General features: G+C 45.3%; 1 protein-coding gene across 2 annotated transcripts in view; it reads left to right on the top strand.

Moving 5' to 3' along the window:
• Positions 1-515: 515 nt before the first annotated feature.
• Positions 516-26,495, top strand: part of LOC144180328 (uncharacterized) — a 46,849-nt gene continuing 20,869 nt past the window's right edge. For both annotated transcript variants that reach the window (XR_013324373.1, XM_077708699.1), the window contains exon 1: positions 516-796. Coding sequence is in view for 1 of the 2 variants with exons in the window: in XM_077708699.1 (XP_077564825.1) it covers positions 682-796 (115 nt within the window). In the remaining variant the exon portion in view is untranslated. The remainder of the gene's footprint in view (positions 797-26,495) is intronic.

The raw sequence follows: 26,495 nt of genomic DNA, 5'->3' as shown, positions 1-26,495 counted from the left end.
CGTACGTTCGCAAATGTCACAGACGGATGCCTTAATACATGGCTCCACATTTTCCGCTGTGGCCTGGCGACTTCATTGGTCAGGCGAAGCTCACTTTCCCAGCCACAGTAAAATACTGACAAGTATCATGACATTCGCGGTCGCTGTCACGGCTGAAGTTCTGTTGGTGGTGGTGGAAGAAGTACCAGGAAGCACCACCGGTGCGCAAAAGATGCCAGGGCAAACCGCTATCCATCCACGAACGCAACCTCCGCTCCCACGATCGCCCCGCCTTGTGACAGATCAAAGAGCGGCGAAGAAAAGGAACAAGGGGGTGGAGGGACAGAGTTCACAGTGAAGAGGAGGACGGCGGGGCCGAACCCGGCGCTGGACTTAGGGCCTGAGGCGCGGAACTCCTCGAGGGTGGCGTCCCTCTCTCCCGTGACGCGATTCTCGTCGCCAGGAAAGAGGGCGCTCGCGGCAGCGCGGCAGCGGCGCTCGGCCCTCCAGCGCAATCCCTCACTCGGCCGCGGACGCGTACACCGCGACGAGCCTACCAGGCCCGCATCACGGATCGAAGCCGGCCCACGGTGCTTTCGGGCTTCTGCCCAGTCTGCCTAGCCCAGCGCGCGAGCCACGGGTCGCCGTTGAAAGTGATTGCGGGCCGGCGCTAGCCGTGTCCATGGAGGCAACGTCCCGGTCATGGAGTTGTGGGAGTTGTGTACCGCGCACCACCGCGAATGTGACTCGGTCAGCCAACTGGGAAGACGCCGCCCGCGGGTCGCCCTGCTCCTACTCCTGGCAGCGGCCGTGTCAGGTGGGAACCGGCGGCTGCGCTGCTGTCGCGGTCACGCGCGACCCTTCGTGGCCCGGGGTCGACACGACACAGGGGCGGGGTAGTGCGTGGGAGCGTATCTGTGTGCACGCTCGCGTCGGAAGCTGCTCCCGCGCACCGTTCAGAGCTAAATTAAGGGCACTGGTATCAGTGTGGAACTGGGAAAACGTGCGCCGTTTATGGTGCTGTCAGTAGAACACTTTACCATAAGGGTGTTTAAATGCGGACTGCGCCGCTTTACAGCACTATCATTTTAAAAGCATCCGTGAGAAATGCTTACAGCTTTCCCGTCAGGGGTAAATTCTGTCATGTTATAGGCAGGTACACACGTAAGCACTCGGTACGTATCCTCCGCCCAAAACACTTCCCTCGAGCAATGCAAGAACTCGCAATATTCAGATATATATATATATATATATATATATATATATATATATATATATATATATATATATATATATATATATATATATATATATATATATATATATATATATATATATATATTCCAAGGTTTTCTCCGAGGTTTTCTCGACTGCCAACCCTTATTTCTGTGTTATTTTCAACGAGCCCCTCATTTCCTATTCTGATTCGCTACATGCATAGCGAGGGCCTCGGTTCTGGCAGTCTTGGTGCCAAAGGGAGCTTAAGAGGGTTCAAAGCTGGTCGACCATTCCGGACATGTCGTAGACACTCGAGTCACGACCCGGGGGTTAAAAAGAAGGTCCCCTTCACCCCGATTAGTCCGAATGGCGCTGGCTACCACCCCCAAGCACAGGAAACAAACATGCGTAACATAAATACCCCAGAAGGTGAATGGGAAAATCGCCCCGCCGGTAGCGTAGTGGTTATCGCACCAGACCGGTATTCTGGAGGTCGTGGGTTCGGATCCCACCTGGCGGGCATTTTTTCTTCACTTTCTTTCTTTCTTTCCAAATTCTTAATCTGTTTCAATGATCCACCCCATCCTCCCCTTTGCTTTCCGAGGTTTTCTCGACTGCCAACCCTTATTTCTGTGTTATTTTCAACGAGCCCCTCATTTCCTATTCTGATTCGCTATATATATATATATATATATATATATATATATATATATATATATATATATATATATATATATATATATATATATATATATATATATATATATATATATATATATATATATAAATAGCCCAGAAAGTGAAGGAGAACACAGTCGCCCGGATAGCCGAATTGGTAAGGCATTCGACATGTAATCGAAAGGCGTGGGTTCAGTCCCCACTCTGGGCGCGTGTTTTTCTTTCTTTCTTCTGTATATTAAAAAAAAGAAAGTTTACCTAATTAACCGTAGTGAAAAAGAAAAGAGCCTCACCACACCCCTATGCCTCCTTTGGCATTGTAGACTGCCGACCTATATTTCTGTATTTCCTCAACGAGCCCCTCATTACCTTACTATATATATATGTATGTATGTATGTATGTATGTATATATATATATATATATATATATATATATATATATATATATATATATATATATATATATATATATATATAGAGAGAGAGAGAGAGAGAGAGAGAGAGAGAGCAGCGCAATAAAACTTGGAAGACGGTAGGGAACACAAGGAAACTTCGAACAGGGTAGCGACCTCGATTGTTGCTAACATTTCAGCAGAGGGCAAGACTCTTCAAACAGACGTATCACTATTTCATCCGTTCTTTCGTTATCCAGCCAGTATCTCTATTTTTCTTGTTTCAGAATGTCGCCACTATATTTGTTCATTTCGTCTTCTTTTGACAGAGTTTCCATTTACCAAATAAAATCGCTGTCCTGCCAGGGACTCCGGCATAGTAATGCGAATTCTTCCTAACATAAAAACACAGAGGATAGGCGTTAGACCATTTTATTGATAACTGGTAGCGTCCGAAAGTATTCAAAGCTAAGCCACCGTTACGAAAGAAGCCCTGAACCCTAACCAACTTCCAGGTTTTTGTGTCCTTTTCTCTCGCTTTGAAAAGGCGTCTAGGAAGCCTGGCGTGCCATCCGCTGAATTGCTCGTGTTTTTTCTTCGCTTCAGCCAAGCCCAATATGTCGGTTTAATATTTTTCTCTTCAAAACACCTAACTGCGAAGGCCTGGTGGGCACTTTGCAGCTTCATTAAAACGCGCACAAAATGTGTGTCGCTATTTTCGTCTGTACCGTGTTAGTAAAGAAACTGAGAATTGGCTCCTTATCGCATAGTTATCTTAAGTTTCTTCGCGAAGCGTTAAAACCCTTGTGGTGGTCAGCGTCGCGTTTTTATTGTTTCGTTAAATTTAGTCCTCATGAGACGCTCGGACAATACTCTTGCCCTGCAAACCACTGGTCCGGGCATCCCCGCTTTATATTTTATTTCGTGGGAAAATTGAGGAAATGAGTGAACTTTCGTATAATTCACTACGAAATGCACTTCCCAAGGCGAACGAGTTTTGTCGCTAACGTTTAGCCGCCACTAGCATACCTGCAAGTTTAGCTTCCGAAAATTCCTCAAGAGCTCGCTACTTATATTTCTGACTAATTTTTCAGGTGTGTTATTTATTTGGCACCCTACTTGCTCGTCAAAATTGTTATATATATTTTTAAATACTCTCTTAGCAATCTTTTTTCAAGATGAGGCATTTTGTTTAAATTCGTACCTGGAGTTCTCGACTTCATCGTCGTACTGGTATTTGCCTTGAAAGCTTGCGTTAAACTAAGCAAGGTATCCTTTTCATTAGCTTCAAATACGTTAGTTTGCATTTGTATGCCGTTATATGCATTAAGAGATTTTAAGGCATGCAGTTTTAAAGAGAAAAACCGCCAGCTCTATATACAGTTTGTCGACTTGGGACGGCCAATTTCAATTCTTACGCACTCAGGTTTGGAAAAATGCGCTCTGGTGTGCGCCCAAATTGGAAATAAACCACAAGAGATGAACATGTCGGGGTCTCGCTGTATTGGCGCGCCCCTGCTGCGAACACTGTTAGTCCAATCACATCATTACCTGTAATCCAATCCACACAGCCCTCTGTCGCTAAACTGAGGCCCGGGCATGGTTATACAAAACTAAAGGCGAGAGAGAAAGAGGGAGTTTACCCTCTAATATGGCCACTTCCCAGGACAAAGACGAAGAAGTACAAGCCAAAGAGACTTCACGCCAGCTGCCCCGGCCATACCTACGCGTAGAAACGGTTCTGTGATGACCGAAGAAAGGGCGGCTGAAACGAAGAGAATACCCTGAAGAACTATTGAGGTGGCGTCCTAATTTCCCGCAGGAAAGCCTTGACGTCATCTATCATTAAATTACCGCCGCTGGAGAAAATTGAATTCCTCCTTGGCAGGAAAAGGCTCCCGGCCGTGTTTCCCTGGTGCAGCGTTGAGCGGCAACAAAGGCGCCTTGGTTTCCTTTTTTTTCTGAAAGGAAAGCGAGGAAAATGTCTCGGCTGTAACTACACGTGGAATAAAATTTTGTAGTTTCTATGGCTCAATTTTATTGCCCAAAGGGTCTGCATTCTAGCATCAGGGTGTGGCTAGTGTGTTTTCGGGCAGTACCTCTTTTGTCAGTAGGACAAGTAGAAAAGTGAAAGAGACGTTATTTTTGGCTAAGTCAAATATCACTAAATTGGCATAGCGTACTTTTTTTAACCCGGCATTGTAGTCCACTTTTATAGTTGAGGATGCATCTCACTTCAAACGATACCCAGAATAGCTTATTTTGTCGCACACTGCGTCGGTGATATATTCTCATCCCAACGAGAAACACGGCACCTCAAATTCCCGGTATTTGTGAGCTCTGAGATTTACGTCAGCAAAGGAGCGGTTCAAAAAACCTTTAAAACAACCTCTTTTCATCGTAAATTTTTAGAGCTATGGGGCTTAGAAACTCTTGGAAGTGTCTTCAGTAAGAATTATCTCCGTGATCTTACTTCTTCTTGCTGTAATTGAAAAGACATATTTACGAGTTCAACAATAAAGCTCGTACGGCGATTAATCGTGACTGCGCATCCACTATATCAGGCGGCGGGGGCATAAAACAATAGCTGCATTTTTAACACCCCCACATTCCGTATTTATATCTAGATATTGCACCTGCTTACGGTGTTATTTATTTCTGCTTGAAAGGTCTAAATTAAGACAGAGAAAACCTCATATCCAACAAATTAGTAATTGGTAAAGCTCAACAGCATTATAATGGGTTCGTGGAGGTAGGCCATTGAATTCTTTATTTGAAGCCCCAGAAAAAGAACATGACGAACCTGCCGGGAACGTAAAAGTGACCGTTCGAAATCGTAACGCAATTCCGCTTCATTTATTTTGGCGGCTTTGCCCTAAAGCGGCGAGAAATTGGGTTCTAAAATTCGTTCCATTGCGCGGTCTCGCCCCATCGCGTTCGCTCCGTCGTTCGGCCAATTTAGGCCGAGAAACGCCGCAGCACCATGGCTGCTCGGTGGCAGGGGCCGTTAACGCTTCCGCCAAATGGATGCTCGTCCTGGAGCTACTGCCAGAGGTTCTACCGGCACGCGCAGAGCGCAACTGTCATTTTAACAGGAAAGTCTTTTTTTCCCGGATAAACGAATATTTCACTCACGTCATATCCGTTACGGAAATGACGTCATTACAACGAAGCAAGCGGCCTCTAAAGGATGCACCCCTGCACACAGGGTCTTCTTGCGGGGAAGCAACCTTTAGTACTAAAGAGTATGTTATACTTTGGGTTGTTCGTTCTCGGGTTTCATATTTTAACACAAAATTATTTTATGACGGGATACACCAAGATTTCCCTGACGTCATATCTGTCACGGAAATGACGCCAGTACACCTTTACCGAAGCTACCCGTCAGCAGGACGTCGCTCACCAAGCACACTCACAAGACAGCCGCTGAGTCGCAAATCATGTTCAGTTGCAGATTTCGCTGAACACTAAAACTTTCGTGTTTTACCGATTCTATGACAGAGCAATGAGCCCCAGTTTTTTCTTTACCGCTCCGCCGATTCAAGGCGTATGTAGCGCCTGTCTATCGTAAGCGGACGCGTTCATTCCCCTGATCGAAACCCGTCCGCTAGCACCCGGTGACCTGCCGCCGACTGCAGCAATGGGTAAGGTGTCGACGCTGATATGCATCCAGCGCCGATACCCTGGCCCTTGAGAGAAGTTGGCCTCGCTAGCGACCCATGCAGGCACCATCATGGCGTTCAGTCCCTGTCAGCTCTCCCTCTCCACACCTTCTCCTACAGCTCTACCTACATCCCCTTTCCTTCACAATTATTCATTATTCCCCGTTTTCTCCACATCCTGCTGTTTCCTTCCCCTAAACCTCTTCTCTATGCACGCATGGTCATGCGTCAGTTTGTTTCTGCTTTTCTGCACACTATACATCCCCGGTCGGCGACAGTCGCCGTACGGCCATGCTTGAGTTCTTATAATGGCACTTGGCAGATGTCGCGAATGATATTTAAAGGACACAGTAAAGTTTATATTCCCTGAGACGTACAGGCAAGCTTCCTAACTGGTTTTGTTTGCACTGTATTGGTAGTTACTTTTCCTTATCCACGTAGTCTCTGTCTGGTATACTGATTCATTGTCCTTGGATCTACGAAATCCTTCACCCCGCTGTCTTCTCTTGTAGCACTCTATTTTGTTCCGTTCTGTGTTGAGGAGTCAGATAGCTTGTTCGACTGTTTACACCTTCATGTTCAAGGGTGAGTGGGGTACCAGTCAACCAACAAATTGTTATACGTTCGTAGGTGAGTGTAAGTGCCCGCTTTAAACAGCGCAGTATCCACACCTTACAAGCTCCGTTTCCCACTGATTTTTTTTTTCTGGTAAAAACGAAATGACGCGAAAATCCACGGCATAATTCAAGCCAAATTCTTTGTGGGTCTTCAAGAACTCAACATGAATAACATTAATCAGACACGCTCCATACTGATATTCATCATGGGCCGGGCATCGTTTCGGTCATTAAACCATGAGCTGAAATAGATATTTAGGCTAAACATCTAATGTGTCGTGCGGGACGTTTCTGCGTTATTATAGTTTAAAATCCACATTCGTACTTTTCTCTTTCTACAAAAAAGGTAAAAAGCAGCACTTATTTTGAAATATTCAGCCCCCATGTTCACCTCAGAAACTCCCGTTTCTACAAAGAGGGTAAAAAGCAGCAACTACTTTGAAATGATGAGCCCCCATGTTCAACTTGAGACTACTTTTGGGCTGTAAGATATGCCTAGTCGAGGACATTTTATTGTATTTTTTTTTACACAGGGTAGCTTAAAATACACTTAACGCCGCGTGCAGGCGCTCCTTGTTGCTTGGAGCGTAATTGTCACTAAAATTTGAAAATACTACACCGCTATTTTCAGCTGCCCTAACGATTTTGCGTTATTAAAGGACGTATGGGTACGAGCTAGTTGGTACTCCATCTAAACACCGTATAGCGCAGTAGGCAAGACACAGGACGAAGGGGACACGGACGAGCGCTAACTTACAACTGAATTTTATTAACAACACGAAAACATATAAATAGGAAAGATTATCACGCTCATGTGATCACGAAAGGTTGCGAAGCCACCTCGTCATGCAGGCATAATCAGCAGCGTCCATCCAAGAAAGCCAGCTCCTTCGAGGTCAAAGATATGGACGTCGTGCTTACGCAGTCACCAATCTTCTGCATTTCCGCTGCTTCGTAAAAGAGCGTACATTGGTCAAACGGGTCGATGCCTCAACACGCGCCTGCGGGAGCACCACAACAAAGTGCAGAAAGGAAAGGAGGGCGATCTGGCAATTCATTGCCACGAATGCGGTGAGTGTGAACCCTTGTTCGATGCATGCACTGTGCTATTTCGAGACTCTGATCAGCGCACGCGGGAGATTATCGAAGCAGCGGAAATGCAGAAGATTGGTGACTGCGTAAGCACGACTATACCGCAGTTATAATTGCCACACCGTATTCACTGCCGTTCTATAAAACCGTCGTGCGACCCTTAGGTAATTAAACTCGCGGTTAGGTCGAAAAACTCCTCCTCGTGAACCCAAGTGTGCTCTTTGGCACCATTTCGTCCCGTACACTATTATTTTTGCTCTAACGTTGAATCGTTGTGCGCAACGGCTTCTGAAATTACGTCTCGTGAATTAAACGCTCCAGTGAAAGAAAATTGCTTCGTAGGTCGTTACCTACACCGTAGAGCTAACCTAACCTTTCAAGCGATCCCTGTTCTGCGAAAGTTTCTTTTCAAGTGTTCCGGCACCGACATAACACCGCATCATGTGGCGCCAGCGTCAGCGGCAGGACAACGCTCATCAAAAGCAGCTGTGATTTTTCTGCACGGCATCTGCCGTGAGTGCCTCAGTCAGCATAGCTACCGCTTCCAGAGCGGGAGGCGGGGGTTGGATTTCAGCGAGTAACTCGGCTGAACTTTTCTTCTGGCTGTTAAATTTGTTTACATGGAGCGGGGCTGTAGGCATGGACAGACATACCGCAAAGTGGGTGAATTTCATCAGAATTGCTAAGGGCATGAAATCACTGTACTACAGGGCGGCTGTACCGTATTCCGTGTAGTTTCTATGCTGAAAGGACTGAAAAATAGGCGTAATTTTGTTCACTTTATGGCAGATTTACCTCTTAACTGTAAACTACTTGTTGAAAAACAATAACAACCGTAGTAATATAAATTATTTGGTTGTTTTGGGCTCCTTTTACATCGTGACTAATTTTGTTGGTTATTCCAGGTTTAAATATACATTTCTTGGTGTATATCATCAAAAGATGTACTAGCACACCTACGAAAATACTGGGTTGATTAACGACTTTCAGTTTATGATTCCACAAATACCACCGACCCAGTAGCAATGCCGGAAAATAAGAAAAAGTGATACACTTGAAATATATGAAAATAAAATCAGTGACCAAATAAAAATCTGCGTTTCTAATGGAAATATCGCAATTTTTTAATTAGGTGTGACATTTCAAGTTTACGAGCAGCGGCTCAAGCCCCGGCACATTTCGATTTAGAAAGCTTCCTACATCAACAAAATAATTAGCTGTAAAGCATCCCAGCCATTTCGTTGCTATGGGCAGTTCCACTAAGCAGAGTAATCACCAAGGAAGAAGCTTATCGGCGAAGCTCGCGAGATTTCTGTTCCCTTTCGCAAACAAGTAATGACGCGCTGACGGCCGTAAAATGGTTTCTCCGGTGGCGCCTATCAAGCAGCCCCTCTTCCCATGTCCCATCACTTCAACACGCCACCGATTACATGCATAGAAGGCCTGGTGGAATTTTGATGTGCGATTTTTTTTGGCGTGCATCCATAATACGATTTTCACCTGCACCCGTTACTTCTCCACACCATCCGCTGATATGGGTAATTTTGGTGATCCTCATCCCGTGCTGTCTTCATATGAAGGCCTCGTCATCAGTGTGTGGTGGCACGTTTACGATGCACGCTTAGGGCAGTGAGTTTCGAGAAAGGGGTGCGGCGCTGCTTAACCCCATAAACTCCCTACCCCCTGTGATGCCGTGCGTTTACGACAGGCGTGCTTACGCTCTACACATCCTGTACGCCATGCGAAGGGTGCGTGTCGCAGGTATACATCCATGGTGCTCCCGCGGTACACGCCTGGAAGGATATCGGGCGCTTAACGCGGAGCGTATGCGACTCATAAAAAGTCGGCGCAGCTAGTTTCCTTAGAGAGCCTTGTTATATTTTAGGTGCGAGTACCTTAGGACCACACAATGTCCGTCCGCGTCCGTGCGCATAGCATTTACAATCCCAAAAAATCACACAGGCATCGGCAGGATTTGAGCCTGTGTCTGGTAGACCAGGCAGAGTTAGGGTCAGTCGTCTTACCCATTGAGCGAGTCAAGCGGCTTACTCCCTCGCCTGTAATGGTGCGGAGTACCTTAGGACTTCCCAATGTCCGTCCGCGTCCACCCATGCGCACACCACCGTCAAGCGAAAATCAAGCGAAATTAGATTTGAGCCGCGAGTTGCAGTTTCATTTACGGGATAATCAAGATGCAACTCACGGCTCAAATCGAATGACGGTCGGGGCGCAAATCGGATGTCGCTCGGGGCGCCGCTTGGATGTCATTCCGAGTCCCCGTACTCCGCACCCTCGCCATCATCCACGGAGTGGAGATACTGCCATTTTTTTTTTTCCTTTCTAGGGGGCGCAGGTGCGCGTCCATCCATCGGCAAAAGAGTTGTAGAGATGGTTCCCAGATGATGCGCTACGAGTGGGGAAGGTTGCCGGTTTACCACAACGAAAGAGGCGCCCCGGGCCAGTCTAGCTTGCTGCTGCATGGGAAGTTAAGAATTGTCGATGAAGTGAGGTTCGGAGAATATTTCTCGGAAGGGTGAAGCCCACTAAATAGCGCGCGAGAAATTAACCTTATTACAACCCCGACAAACACAACCGCAAGCCCTGGGGTTGCGTTTAGTTTTGTTATTGTGTACAGTATCTGCGTGCATATGTACGCCAATAATTACAGCAGCCGAAAAAAAAGCTAGTAGTTTTTGTAGTGCAGGTTGTCGAGCCCGCACCTTGCTGCATTGTTTCAAAACGGGAGACACGCCGCACTGCAAAGTCTCCTCCCCAAACGAAGGTATCTAAAGACATCGGGCTGTTAAGCTTACGACGCAGACGTAACGCACACCGTGCGGAACTACAGCTGTTAACGCGATATGCTCGCTGTTGCTGCTTCCTAATGCGATCATTGGGCTCTCCTTTCTGCCACCTTTGTCGACGAACAGTCAATAGACGCGATTTCTCAATGCTGAGATCGCTACGTATCAACCAACTGAGGATTTGTAATTTATATTTCAGCGTGAATCTGAATTTTCGGCCCGCTGAATATTTTTCCAGTGTTTCCCTCGAAAAACTCCCAGGGGTGCCGAATAAATTTTTCCATAGCATTTACCATATTCTAACAGTTACACATTTTTCTTCAAAATGTTTATTGTTTTTCTGGAAAACCACCCTTAAAGGGGCACTGACACAAAAATTTTGCATCTTGTTTTTTTTTTGTTGCAATAAGTAGCTAGTGACCTACTTATAACCTGTAGAAACCTCATTTGCTCCAGCGTGCGACGGTTGTTTAATTAGAGGCGTTTTCAATGCGGCCAGTCGCAGTTTCGGTTTCAGCGGGTGCTGCGAAACGATGGATTTTGTGTGAACAAAGCTGACCACGTGACCGTCGGAGGGATATCACAGAGCAGAGCTGCCGACGGTAGCACTGTCGAATCCGCATCGCCGGCAGTTTCTGCGAATACCCCCCCGTACTGATCTCGCGATCCGCTTAATTAAAATGCGACCGTGGACGTGACGCAGGCGCTGCGAGTACAAATGCTACCGCCGCTAAAGAACGACGCGCGACGCTCGAGACAGTGGGTGGCAAGACGCGCGCTGGAAGCAGCCGGCCGGTCTGCCTACAGGTCCGCCTACAGATATGTTCGGCTTAGCAGTGCGGCGGATATTCGATTGCCGCTCTCGTAAGTGGTTCAGATGACAATTTTTAGTGCAACCCGCCATCGCATCACTAACTTCTTTCTCATATAAGCCGCCAAGGTTGGGACTTTGCAGCGGTAACAAGCTATCACTCGAGCTACCTGCGCCGGCCTGGGCCACTTCGCGGCCGTGGCCGCCGCCTGCACAGCGACCGTGCGGCTCGCTTAGTGGGCCTTTCGTGTCTCCGGCGCGCTTTCGCATCTAATATAAATAAAAAGTAATAGTAGAAACAGAGTGCCTGGAATCACTGTAGAACTTTGGTCGTGGCCAGCTGCGTGATGAGCCGACGAAATCACGGCGCCTCCGCCGCCAACGATCGGGTCGTTCGTTCTCGAGAGCAGAAGCTCCGCCCTCCGGCCCTCCGGCCCTCCGATTGGAGCGGCGATCCGGCGAAAAACGCCGGCAGTGCGGAAGCGGCAAACTCAAACTCGTGACGTGTTTTGATGTTTATTTCCACAATATCCCCGGGATGTCGATTGCGCGTGGACCTCTGCTGGCTGCTCGTTTGCGTTTCGCACACTTTAAAATTGATTTTAAATATGTTCTAGGCTGTATTCGCCGCTGATATTTTGCAGATGATGTAAATATGTTCACACCAATCTATCTCCGAAGTTATCTCGCCTTCGAAATTTTGTGTCAGTACCCTTTTAATCTTGGTACAATCAATTTATATTATTAGTAAAACGCATCAAGATATCATGCTGATGCTAGGCATGCATATGAACGCTGACAATCTCCAGTTTATCTTTTCTTTTTCTTGATCAAGTACACGTCTTTCTAACTGTCGAAATTTTGCTCTGGTAACAATTTTATAAACACAAAAGCAGAAGATAAAGTGGCTCCAAAAAACTATGACGAGAAAATAAACTGGCCCGTATCCATGCAATTGATTAAAAACAGCTAGATGATAACCTAACACAACATTGCAATATTGAATCGCAACCGGAAAAGATTTATTTAAATCAAATCGAAAATCCGCTCCGAATTCCAGCCTTCTTTTTCAGGAACTGCTACACGTCACCGGTTCCGCTTCACCTTTCACTTTCATATTGCATTTGAAAAGGTTTGTCATTACTTAAAACAGCAGATGTACATGTTACATCATAGCAGACAACTTAGAGAGTTGTCACATTACGTAACAAAAAACAGAGAACAATTTCTTATTGCCTGTAGAGGTTATCTCTCAATAAGGAAACCAGAACTAATAGAAATCGGAAACTAAATAATATCGGAAGAAATGACAATCCTAATTAAATGTAATACATAGCAATATTGACACCCTGAGTTATTTTCGGCAACGTATCCGCACAAACACACATATTTACGAGGGCTTCACATCAACACAGGAGGAGCATTAAACCACGCAAGTAATCTTAGATATTATGTTTTGTTGGGTTTTTTTTTGGGGGGGGGGGGGGGTGCTACTTAAACCCTAAAATTTTGGTCTGTCTGTCTGTCTGTCCGTCTGTCTGTTTGTCCTTCAATTCAGCCATCTGGCCAAAAGACACAGGAATTTTTAAACGTGAAGTTTATGTAGGCAAAACTTTTTGAAACCACTGATCATTGATTGATTGATTGATTGATTGATTGGTTGGTTGGTTGATTGATTGATTGATTGATTGATTGATTGATTGATTGATTATTCATTAGTGATTGATTGATTGATTGATTGATTGATTGATTGATTGATTGATTGATTGATTGATTGATTGATTGATTGATTGCTCACATGCACTGTCACTTTGTCTGTTTGTTTGTTTGTTTGCACGTGTCTTTAACGACTGACCCGAGGTTCAGATTAAATCTAAATGAACCACAGCTTGCTCGACTATATGGTTTTTGCCACGCGAGCACTTTTACTGTTTTTTTTGTAATTAAAAATGTACATAGACCAACCCCAATTGCGTCAAGTTTCCTGCAAACAAGTACAAAATGTCATTCAGCAAAGTCCTGAGTCAATGATTGACGTGAAAGAAAAGTGGGGCTAATATGAACAAGTGTATGTCCATGGACATCAACATTACTAAATGTCAACGCTAGAGCCAGTTCTTGACAAACTTTGCACATTGTATTTCGAGTAGCAACAAGGAAGGGGAGGTAAATGGACATATAAAGGCAGCATCGGAAGATATTGTTTTAGAAATGCTAATCGAGCAAAACAACAAAAATAAGTTGCAGAAGAAAAGAGATGTTTACATTTTCTCCTTTCGGGACACGATAAACGAACGTACAGTGGAATCGGGGAGGCGGAGAGAAACCAAAAGAAGCGCAACCATATCGGGAGATGGATTGAAGCAGGCTGTATCGCCTTATTTATGATGCTATGCTTCAATGAATTCATGCCTTCCCTTCGCGATCATTGATCGTGTCCGTGTGCATCATTCATGCAAAGACGAATAAACGCCATAACTTATACTTTCACGCATGTACCGTGCATCGCGGGCCCAGTGGATCGTTAATAAAAGAATGAGGGAGCTCTTACATGTTCCGATATTTGTGCGATCAACTGTGTACGCCCATAGAAAAGCCGACGTCACTACTCTGCGCAATGAATGAATTTATTGTCAAGAAAAAGGAAAGGAAAGACCACCAGCAGGCGTAAATTGTCACACCTAGGGGTGGACACCGGAACTGATGTACAAGTAAACGAGCAAAGCAGAAATAACCCACAAATCTTTGAATCATTTCTTCAGACGCAGAGGAAACCTACGTGAATTTTTGCACCAAAATGGTGTTGAAACGAAATAAAGTGTAAATTGACGTTTGGATGGAGTGCATCTCTACTAATATCGTAAACACACTCCGCTGTTTGTAACTCTTTATTAATGGTACGTTGACCCCTGGTTAGCGCTTTAGAGTTCTGTTCGGCACTAAACGCCTTCGTGTGCTGTGTGTATTTGGCGTTTTCGTATTAAAGCGAAGCATTAGTATCTTCACTGATGCCATTGCACGCGAATACGCCCTGCAGGAAAGCCAACTTTCTCTGGAGACGATGATGATGAATGGTCGTGGGTGAAGTAAAATGAAAAGCGATTCACGTGGCCGGAATTCAACCTGGGTTCTTCCCGTTATGAAGCCGGCGTCTGTCCGATTGCTCCATTTCGACATTGTCGAAGCGGTCTTGAAAACTCAGACGACAACAAAAGAATCCGCCTCGAGAAGAATGGCCGTGCTGTGCGTGCCGTAAGGCTGTTAGCCAAAAGACGTTGGGCCTACCTTCTCATTGTAAGGTTGAGTACATTAAACTTAACCTCACACCTTGGGGTTTAACAACTCACACCAGCACCCACTCAAAAAAAATAATAAGGAAGCAAGCTCATACTAGCGTGTAAGACTTGAAGGTAGCGAAGCTGTACGCAACCTTCACCATCATCACCATGGTTTAAGTCCACTATTGCAGCCGATTTGCTTCTTCTTCGCAGCTGCAACGACCTTTACTCCATCTTTGTTGCTATACGGCGAAGCTCGTCTACTGACTCATGGTCGCAGCCGAGTGGGTAAAACCGACTGACTTTAACTCCGTTGGTCTACCAGACATAGGTTCAAGTTCTGCCGGTGCCGGTGATTTCTTTTCTTTTATACTGAGTTTCGTGAAATGACGGGATGGAAGAATTCCCAAAGAGCTTCGCTGTTAAAAATTCCTTACTGAACGCCAAGTAGCAGGTACCGATTCACGCCGTACGGGGTGGTGCGGAGATAATTGGAACACTTTAAAAAAATTTTCCTGAATGAACCACCGCGCTGTTCGCTCTCGAACTCGCACGAATGTCGCATTTTGTGGTCTATTTTGTTTGACACCGGGAACAACGACTGTACTGTGCTGTTGATTCTGAAAATAAATAAAAACGATTTTCGCCCATGGGAAAATGGCGTCTGATTTTGACGTGCGAGCCAGCGCAAGTTGATCGTGGAACGACGGCGCCACCTGGGGTATACAGAGCGAAACGCACGTTTGGGATTCACGGTAGGAAGGAGCCAAATGGTATAGCAGACGATGAGAAAATGTGAAAGCAGGTTTTCTGGCCGCCTGACAGCTCATTTGGCTCCTTTCTAGGTGCATTTTCTGATCGTCTGCTGCACCATTAGGCTCCTTCCTACCGCGAATCCCAAACATGAATTTCGCCCTGAATACCCCAGGTGACGCCGTCGTTCCAAGATCTACTTTCGCTGGCTCGCACGTCCAAATCAGCCGCCATTTTCCCATAGGCGAAAATCTTTTTTTATTTATTTTCAGAATAAACCGGGAAGTACCGTCGCTGTTCCCGGTGCCAAACAAAATAGACCACAAAATGCGACCTTTGTATTAAGTTTGAGCGCGAACAGAGTTGCAGTTCACTCAGGAAATTTTTTTGAAGTGTTCCAATTATCGTCGCAACACCCTGTGTCCCCCAAACGTTAGGACTACGGTGTGCATACCCGAGAGTTGCGCGGGTATTCTAGAAAAATTACCCCACCTTCCCGCGAGGGGAACCCTGTGGAGATGCGACGCATCTTGGGGGTTCACTTGGTGTTTCCGTTGGGTTGATTTTCTAATTGCGTGAAACGTGTGAGGAACGCGTATGATGTATTCTTTATTTAACACGCGGCCTTGTCTTCAGTGGGGCTAGCATTCCTGTTATCACAGTGATCGGTGCTTGTTACGGTTGCGCGGGCGATAGCAGAGTTGTTAGGCTCCATTCAACGCATCGATGGAAATCGGAACGCCGGTGCTGGAACGACCGCGGCTATGACGCAACGTGGCGCGGCTATGACGCAACACAATCCAACACAATCCACTTTAATCCAATCCAATCCAATCCAATCCAATCCAATCCAAGCCAAGCCAAGCCAAGCCAAGCCAAGCCAAGCCAAGCCAATTGAATCCAATCCAATGCCCCTCGCGAGAGAGTGTTCGCTATCGGAGAGGAGAGGAGGTGAGCGGCGGAGAGCGCAGCTCGCGCGGCGAGGAGAATGGGGGAGGGGTGTGGACGGACAACAACAACGCCGTATGGAGGGACAAGGCGAGTGAATGAGATGCAGTCACATCTAAAAGTGGTGCGCACCTCCGGAGTAGCACATACCCGCAGTGTGTCATTGGCCAACCAAAGACTCCATCACGAGAAAGCTTCGCTTTTAACCATCGTCGCGGTTAGACGGCGGGGTGCATGATTTTGTATGCATGCGCTTTATAAAAAGGCGCACTGTATAATTAATGTTCTTTTGGAAAACACCCAGCTGTCGTGTTATTTTAGAAGACCTCGCTGCAGCTTATTCGATTGATAATCATGCTGCTTATCATCATGGTGCGCAGACTGATATGAATTGAAAAGTACAACCTGTGGCTAATTAAGGCGCAAGGATGACCTAAGTCACTCAATGATGGAGCATGCAGTCAATAGGCGATATTATAGTTAACGCCTACAGTACAGTAGCTCCCTGCAAATGGCGCCTTGAACTAAAACCTAAATTACTCCGCGTCCTCTTACTATACCTAACTCCCATTTCAAAAAAAGGACAGTACCCGCACTAACCTGTCGCTTCGCATATATCCCGAAGCAAGACCAGAAGTCGATATACGCCGTAGGGCAGAGTTAAGCACCAATAGGGTGTGGTGCAGCATTATTCATGACCGGTTCTTTGCCTGTCGTTACTTGGTCACTCTCGGCCTGAATGAATTCCTGAAATCGGGGCCCAAGCTCCACCTCACGATGCCGCACCATACGCTGGTGACTTTACAAACCCCAACTCCTGATAAAAATTTAGGCGATGAGTCCGATACGTTCAAATGACATATAGGCTACCAGCCACGTCACATTGAATTGCCCCAACGGAATGGAATACATATAGTACCTTGCTATCGTCAGCTTGCAGAAAACGTTGTGTAGAAAAAATGCCTTTTTATGTACTTCGCCTTCATCAGGTAGCCGTATTCCGGAAAGGAACCCGTATTCAAGCTCAGCAAGAAAGCTCATTCCCAAGAAATCCACCGCAGCGGATAACAAATACTTTTAGTGATGATATTGCCACAGCTGGCATTACACTTACTTTACTGTCATCGCACTCTAACTTTTAAAACAATAAGAGCGGGAAATTTCATCCCAACTTTTCCTCATTTTTCTCTTCCGGAGCCTTCCCGATCTTCTTCAACGCAAGTCGCTCCCTCGAAGCAAAAAACTAAATACACATCTCCTTTAAACAATGCATCGAGGTGGGGCCCAAGCCTTGAGTACACGAGAAAGCGTACGATGGAGGTAAAAAACCTGGGGCCAAGGAATGCAACAACGAGGCAGGTTTCTCCCACACTTCTTTGCTTCGACGGCGCACGCCGATAGCGCTGTGGACACAAGGGGACGCCCCGGCAACGCAAGCACTCCTTCGCAAACTGCTCGCCATCAGCTTCTCGTCCCGTCCTCTCCCTCTTGATTTCTGCTGTTGTCTATTTGTGCCTGTTTTCAATAAGATGGCCGTAGAAGCAGGCAACATTGCTCGCACCGGGTCTGCCATCGCCAAATCCGGCAACGACGTGTGCCTTTGCGTGCACGCTTGCAAGGGCGGACAAAATGAAACTCTGGAGGGAAGCAGAAAGAGGCCGAAATTCAAACTCGCCCGCATGGCCGGCAGTAGCAGCAGCAAAGATAGAACAAAGTTTTCTTGGATGGGGTTTGTTCTTCGGTTGTTTACCCTGAAGTTCGCTCCCATCGTTGACGGCCTTCTGTGTTGCATTCGCTCCGACGTGCTGTACCAGCGATCCTGCCGGTTCTACAGCCGAGTTCCTGTCGTTTGCACAGCGAGGCACGGCGGCTACTCCGATATAACAACACATAAGAGGACCCCCTCTTCCATTTTTGTGTACGCGACTCTGATGTCTGGTACTCCTGTATATGCGCCTCGCTAACAACACATACTAGGACTTTTCTTTGTACGGACTCGATGTCTTCCTTTGTTATAATTGGAAACATAGGGGAGCCCTTGTTAGGTTCCCTTCTTGCGTAACTGAGCTTCGCTTCTCGGCTGCAATTATTTTCTTGAAATTTTGTCTTTGCAACGAGTCAAGTGGGCCGATTGGAATGGGTTGCAGTTTTGTTAGCCCAGCGCGGCAAGTCAAATTGAATGAGAAAGTAAGAGGACATACGCACGTCCCTAGAGAAAGACGATAATAGGGGCAAAAGGAGATACCTATATTATGGCGGGTACAAGAACGAGTATTAGCGCAATTCAGATGAGCATGCAAGGCTAGGTTTATGCGACGCATGGTTTTCTTAAAGCTTTGATCATTCCTGCTCAGAACCTCCTACTCCTGTTTTGCACTGATAAAAATTTTAAAGGGGCTCTTACGTTACTTTTAAGGTGATGTGAAAGAAGACGCCTCAGTGGCGATGTATTGAAGACACACTTATGACTCACTTTGAGTCACGTGCTCTTTTTTTCACATTCAAGTCCACTGTGGACTTATATTTCTTCCCTTTCTGGAGTGCCTATTTTGCCGGTATATTTCTTCCCCTTCGGGAGTGCCTATTTTGCCGGCAACCTTTGTGTTGACATTGACATTAATTCGCTTTGCCATTCACATTTTTTCACTTTAATTAGTCAGTCTAATCAGCACCATTATAATTATTTGAATTACTACATCAGTTAGTTGGTTTGGTTATCTTAGTCGTACTCCATATTTCGCTCAGTCGTCTCTTTTAAATCACTCACTCATCCACTTCAATCGCTTAATTAGCTTATTCAATCATTTTATTCGCTTAGTCCACCATCTTATTTTGCTGAGTCATACAGCTTAATCGCTTAGTAATGATTCTCTTGAAACACTTTGATTTTATGACGGAGGTGAAAAGCGACAACGCCCATGAGTCGAGATTTCGGCCCGGGTCAAAGATCCCTGGGTGACATGAATATTTTGTAGCAATCCATCACGGCACGCCTGATTGCCCGAGTGAAGCTTTGGTGCGTAAAACCTCCAAATTTGATTGTTTTAAAATCACTTCGATTCCTTTCGATACACTTTGACTAACCTTGATTCACCTCGAATTACCTAATCAAACCGATGAATATTTACATTGATGCCCCTGAATTGATATACCTCAATTGCCTGAGCCATCCATTTTAACTCGCTTTGATTTCTCCCACTTCATACTGATTTGTCTTAATTTGTTTTCCATTCCTTACTAATCCACTTTGATCTATTTAATTCACTTTGATTGCTGTCAAAAACTTTAATTCCTTGTATTCACTTTGATTACTCTAAATTGCCTCTATCATTCACTCACACCCAGTCATGCATTGGTCCGTTCTAATTCGCTGGTGGTGTCCAGAATTATTTTCGTGCAAATGGTGTTGACGGCCATTTTTGCTCCGTAGCTGATGTGCAGCCAGGTCTAAGCTTGTTCATGAAAAAATTAACCGTATTCATTGATGGCACACAGTCCTGGCGAACTTCACCTACCCTCGCTGTGGTCTTCGCTGCCAGACATGTCTTTGAAAACAAGATTTATGACTGCATGGAATTGGTTTCATTCCATTTCCACGACAGGTGATCGCAAGGTGGTTCCAAAAGCCTGTGGGACGTTAAAGTTGCCACACTTGCCATTATATCTTGCCTGAACCTGCCACTCATGACGTCACCACACGCATTGTGGCGCCATTTCAAAGCAATTTACCAAGCTTATCAAATCACACTCGTATGCACTTATTGGACCTTTACACGCAATTTCCCCGGATTAAAAGCATGTTCCCGTGAAAAATTGCCGAAGTTACCTTACAAGGAGAAAAAAAATTTGTTCCTCGTATTTATGATAATACCGCGTAAAGGCATTATGTTATGAGAAATCGACTGGTAAGCGTCTAATCCAGATTAGGCTCTCAGTACAGCCTGCCAGTATGAAGCTGAAGTGCCAGTTTTGAAAGGCACCGCGGTTGCTTCTAATCCTAAGCATACGTCCTCTTGGGAAAACGCAATCGCCGAGTGGAACGCCAGCTTACAGAAAATCCTCTTCGACCGCAACAATTTTTGCGCTGCCAGTCTCGCTTGGCGTGTCTTTAGCGGGAGGCCATCGTATAGGCTCTCGTTCGTTATTCTTCGATTCAGGTTTTGTTTTTCGTGTGTGTGCTTGCGCCTTCCATGAACTTTTCATTATGCGGGGTGGAGAAAAGGTAGCCGCAGCGTTCCGACTCTTCGGGCCCCTAAATGCGTGTATCCTGTACTGGAGCGGCTGGGTGCGTAATCGCGTAAAATGTCCGTGTTTTTGGAGCCCACGCATTAGAGGATTATCACACGTAGTAACATCCACTCCGCGTAACTAACCAAAATGGTATATTACGCGCCGATCGATAGGTCATCCCAGACATACTTAGATCCCAGGCACCGTAGATACATATTTTTAGAGAAATAGCCTTTCCTGGGTGAGATAAACACTGAAATCTGAGTCTGTCTGTCTGTCTGTCTGTCTGTCTGTCTGTCTGTCTGTCTGTCTGTCTGTCTGTCTGTCTGTCTGTCTGTTTGTCTGTCTGTCTGTCTTAGGAGTGTGATTAAAGGGCTGGAATTTGGGGGAGAGGGTTAGGGAGTGGAACGAGGATACGCGATGCGGAGGAAAATTAGGAAGAGAACGGGAATGCGAGCATAGCAGGGAGGCAAATGGGGCGAGGAGAGTAAGATAAAGAGTGAAGGCAAAGGGGAGAGAGAGAGGGATGGAAAAGGCAGCTGATGTTGTCGCAGAGGAGAAACGTGGGTAAACGTGGTGGTAAAATGAAAGTGTAGGCGCTGGATTGGGCAAGTGGAAAGTAGGAGAGGAGGGGAATGAAGGACGAGCATAAGGGGCAAGTGGAAAAGCAATGGAAAGAAGAAGAGCATAAAGAATGGGGGAGAGATTGGAAGGAAACGGGGAAGTAGGGAGGGGGAAGGACAAGAAGTGGGAGGCGGGTGGGGTGGTAAGGACAAGAAGTGAGATGCTTAATGCAGGGAATAGGAGGGAGAAGAAGGACGAGTTGAGCATTAGTGGGAAGGGAGAGAGAGAGTGGGAAGTTAGAGAGGGAGTACTCTGGAAAAAACAGGTTCCAGTACAACGTAAATGCTTTTACGTTTCCTGCCACGAGTAATAGGAACAAAGCCTATTTTTTTAGTGCCAGGAAAAGCCCCCCAAGGCACATTAAAAATATAGGCAGGCTGTTTTTAGCCGCTGTTCTTATTTCCTTACTATTTTTTTCTTGTTGTTTTACTTCAGATTTCTCTTTCGCCTTCAACGAGCTAATTCATTTTACATGGCCGGCGTATCACCTTGTTGCTTTCCTACTGCCAAACGGCATTAGAGGCATATTCATTTTTCTTCGAAGCATTATCTGAGCGTGAACTTGTCCCGCTCCATAAAACTGGGGAAAAAGTAGTGATCTTTGTGGAGCGGGCCTTTGTTACCCGTGCTCCTACTGGTCGCGAAAGATTATGTGACAATGCCTCATGGCCCATCGCAAAGGGCGATGTTACCAGTCTGTATCCCACAGCCATAAAAGCGTGGGCAATGTTGTCCCTACATTGTTTCCATCACCATTGTTCCTGTGCATTAAAAGGAAATCGATTACTTATAGTAGCGGTCCTTCCTAAGGAATGATTCAGTATTGTAAGCAATCCTCATTCAGAAAATATAGGAGCGGTCTATTGTTGTCCCTTGACATCGTAAACTATTCCGGAATTTTCTTTCGTATCATCAGGGCCAAAAGACAAAGGTGCGGGCTGTTATGAATAGGATTAATGATCCATTTTACAAAAGTGGCTTTTGAATTCATTAAAGTTTCTTCTTGTCAGTAATTTTCTTCTGTGTGAATACCCGCTTGTGGAATTCTTTCTTTCCGGAAAACGGCGAAATAATAATGCAAGAAGCGGCCAAGTTTTAGGGTACTTTGAAGGCTGTTTTTTTTTATTGCGGGACGTTGGGTTTTTTTATCACAGGGATGTGGAGAAAAGGACTAGCCGCCATGACTCGTACTGATGCGCGCTTTAATGGAACATAACACTGATGATGATGATGATGGTTATGCTGATGATGACGACGACGATGATGGTGGTGGTTATGATGATGATGATGATGACGACGATGATGATGACGACGACGATGATGGTGATGATGATGATGATGATGACGACGACGACGACGACGACGGTGGTGTTGGTGGTGGTGGTGGTGGGCACGAGGGAGGCGAGGCGGCATCTTTTTCGACATCCTTTCCCCGCGCGGAAATAGCTAAAAGTTTCACGGTGTGTTTACGGTCCATGGCGGGAAATCAGTCCAGTTGACAAGCATCATGAATACTAGTCCGTTGAAACAAACAGTTTCGGGTGCCTTGCCGCTTCTGCTTCTACCGATGATAAAGATGCTGCTTAGCGTACTGCGGCGCAGCCCTTATGATTTGATGAATCCCCGTTGAACTGGCTGAGTAAAAACAAGTACGCAAACCAATCCGTCCTACTCTGGCTTTGGGTCCACAAATCTTCGTCCGCCAGTCGGAAGTCGCGTTCCTCGCAGAATTGTGCCTTTTCCGTATCCGCTTTAAACACTTGGAGGCCTTCTTTGGTATCAAAAGTGCTATCTCTCTTTGTCTTCTCTTTCGCTTTGAGCTGTTCACGACTCGGTACATCATCTCCATCCTGGCCATCCGCATCCTTCGGTGCCGGTTGCGTCGTGAATCTGTTCCCTTGTATGGCAAAACAGTCTTCGTTTACTTTTCTTCTGTACGGTTCTCTTAAAAGGGCAGGTGGCATTCGTTGCTTTGGATGCCCAATCACCTGCGGTCAACTCGTCACCGTTATTTTCTGGCCCCGCATGCCTCATTTCAGTGACGATCACTTCTGCTTCACCTGAGCAGTCAATGTACATCGGATGGCGCTTGGCGTCATCTCCGCAGAAATCAAGACGGATGTTGTTTAATGGCGGTATGTCTTGCCAATTCATTTCTGATGTACACTCGTCGTCGTGTTGTTGTTTGGCTGCGAGGATATGGTTTGCGTTCACAGTTTTCTTATGTTCTGTAACATTCTATTCTCTGTTTGGGCGCTGTGTGGGATCTGATCTAATTCAATCTCAAGTGGATGTGAGGAGAGCTTGCCGATTAGTTCTGACATCAGTTACCTTAATTTCTAGTTTAACTTTTGCCGATATCACCGTGCCTTCAAAGTCGAGTGCTTAAAACATTGCAGATTCCAGGTTCTGAATGTCCACGGCATTTTCTAATTCTCTGTTAATGTCGGTCATGCAATCGTTTTGTATAGTCAGAGTTTTTAACAGGTGAGTCAACTCACTTATGTGTGGTTTCTCGGCGCCAAGAACGTCGTCAACCTTTTAGATCACATCTGTTAGTTGCTATCGCACGATCCACTGTCTTTCGATGAGGGCCTCCATGGTACAGTGCAGCGTCAGAGACGTCGATATGGCTGGCAATCAGGCACACGGTGCAGAAATCGACGCCATCGTACAGGGAGTTACGAAGCCGCGAAGGCGCATCTCATGTGTCGGCAAAGGTGAATCACGAATAGGTCTGGCTTCTTCTAAAGCCGACCCCCAGCTTTCTCACGGGTTCTTTGAAAGGGCGGCTTCATTTTTGCTCCCCAGAAGTGAGAAGGCGGTCGAAGACAATAAGACAAATCTGCTCGGAGTGGCTCACCTCCGGATGTCCCTTGGTCCCGGGTTTCAGCACTAAAAATGTGGAGAAAGGGACGAGCAGACACGACCCGTTCTGATGTGTGCTTTAATGGAAGATGATAATGATGATGATGATAATGGGCACGACGGATGGGAGGCGTCATCTTTTTCAACAAGAGATACAAGTAGCCATTTGAGCAATTATTTTTCTAATTATTCAGAGCATTGTGGGACGTAATGGGACACTTGGCTTCCCGCAGTCATGCATCTGATTTGTGGTGAGTTCATGCACATTTCCTCGCAACATGCAGTACCAATGGCTTTATTTGATGTTTGATGTCAAAACAACCTTTAAGGCTACACAGCAAACTACCAGAACCAATTCTATAACATCCACTCGGAAAAAAATCTATTCGCTTAGTTTGTATACCCTGTATTTTCCAGATGCATTCCGCTTTTGTGTTGTTTGTCTGCTGTTATTTTTTTGCGAGCACTCCTGGCGCAAAGCGAAAATCTCGGCGGCGCATTCTAGTTTGTTGTAAGAACACTCAAAGTTACCTCTGTGTTCCCAGGGTGATTGCATCCCATGAAGAATTTAATACCAGTGTGTCAGTCAAGAACTAATTATACGGAGTTTCTCAAAGAACAAGTCAAGTCACAAAGTGTGAAATGAAATAATAAAATCTAACACTTAAAAAACAGAGCAGAGGTCAGTTGTGAGTGAGGTTTGACAGAAACATAATAAGAAATAGTATGAATGCTTGCAGAATAACCTAAAAACAATCCCATCATTAGCCCTGCACGTTTCCGCGATAAATTTGTTCTCGCAAGAAAAGAAAATAAACCAAGATCTAAGCTACCTTAAATTACATCATTCCATAGAGCATTTGTGACTTTCGGAAAGTGCCTATTTACCAGAGAATTCTGGAGTAACCATAAGAAAGTCATGCGAGAGCTGTTTCCGTTGGGCATGCCGTCATTTCATCTCTTATTCACATGCTCAACAAAGTGCAGCTGAGTGCTACTTGACACTGGGAATGCCATGGCGGCACCAGTGTAGACCTAGAACGCTGTTTTAATGCGTATCATTCATTGCCGAGTACCCCCAGAGCCAGGACCGTGTAACGCCCCGCATTTCCACAAAAATGCAGATATCGCGGAAGTTCCACCTGTGTAATCGCTATAAAGGCGTAAATAGAGATATCTGGTCGCACAAAATTGTGAAAAACTTAAAAATAACAAAAATACAAAAAATACGGAAAATGGTGAAACGTGTAATGCCCTGCATTTCCACAGTAACGCATATTTCGCGAAAGTACCACCTGTAAGCGTTATAATAGCGTAAATGGGGATAATTGGTCGAACGAAATGTAAACTAAAAAAGATAAGAAAAATATAAAATAATTACTAAAACTGGCGAACCGTGTAACGCCCTGCATTTCCACAATAATGCAGATTCCGGGAAAGTTTCAAATGTAATCGTTATAATAACGTAAATGTAGATATTTGGCCGAACGAAACTTTGTAAAAACTAAAAAGCAAGAAAAATATTAGGCAATTGCGGGAAATGTCAATCTGTATAGCTCCCCCCATTCCCACAATAAGGCAGATTTCGCGAATGTTCCACTTCGAATCGTTATAACACCGCTAATGGAGATAATTGGTCGGGCAGGATTTAGAAAAACCAGAAACTCTGAATATAAAAACTCACACTCAAGACAAGCGGCACAAGAATGCTACGCATAAGTACATAGTTATCTAAATTTCTACAGTTTTTTTTTCTCCGTAATTCCGCAACAACGAGGATTATGGTATGAATGGCACGACTTGGCTCAGCTCTGAAAGGATTTTTGCACCGGTAGATATTAAAATTTTGTTACATTTTGCTAAGCTACCAGCCATCTGCGTTACGTGCATGGTTAAACTGTGCACTCTATCGACACCCCATCCCGCATAAGAAGTGTTCCCTGATGATTTGAATAAATATGGTGCGCTAAATTAAGTTCTGTTTACTAAAGATTGAATCCGCTTCGGTGGTAAGTTATCAGTAGAGCTGCCACAACTCGACATTGCTCAATTGGATGTGCGTCACGGGCACATGTCACACCGTACCGACTTGCAGTATTAAATACATAGACGCTAAATTTCACGCCGGAAATACAAAAACACAACTACACGTCTTAAATATTTACTCGCCTTTCTTAGAATTAAATTAGTAGCTGCAACTTTGGTTCACAGCTGAAAGGGTGTGACTTGATTTCCATCAAACAAGTACAATTGTATGGAGGATATTTAGCGGGAAAAGTTGCGGGCAGGCACCTTGACTAGTCCTAATCTTGGCAGGCAGCAGCGCTGCAAGAGCACTGGTTAATAAAGGAAAAAAATAAAGAAGGAAAAAGACAAGGGAGACAGAGAAAAAAAAAGCAATGTACAACTGACAAAAACCACTACATCTTACAATGCCAAAATTTCACGAATATAAATATATTATGTATGACACGGAAGAATATAAAAAAACACTCTAATTTCTCCCAAGGAAAAAAAGTGGCGATATAATTCTGCTGAAG

The sequence above is a fragment of the Haemaphysalis longicornis genome, unplaced genomic scaffold, assembly GCF_048455015.1.
Source record: "Haemaphysalis longicornis isolate Haplotype H1 unplaced genomic scaffold, Haemaphysalis longicornis Haplotype H1 scaffold_4, whole genome shotgun sequence".
Taxonomy (NCBI): domain Eukaryota; kingdom Metazoa; phylum Arthropoda; class Arachnida; order Ixodida; family Ixodidae; genus Haemaphysalis; species Haemaphysalis longicornis.
Note: the sequence above shows the minus strand (reverse complement) of the source record. Positions and strands in the feature narration are given on the sequence as shown.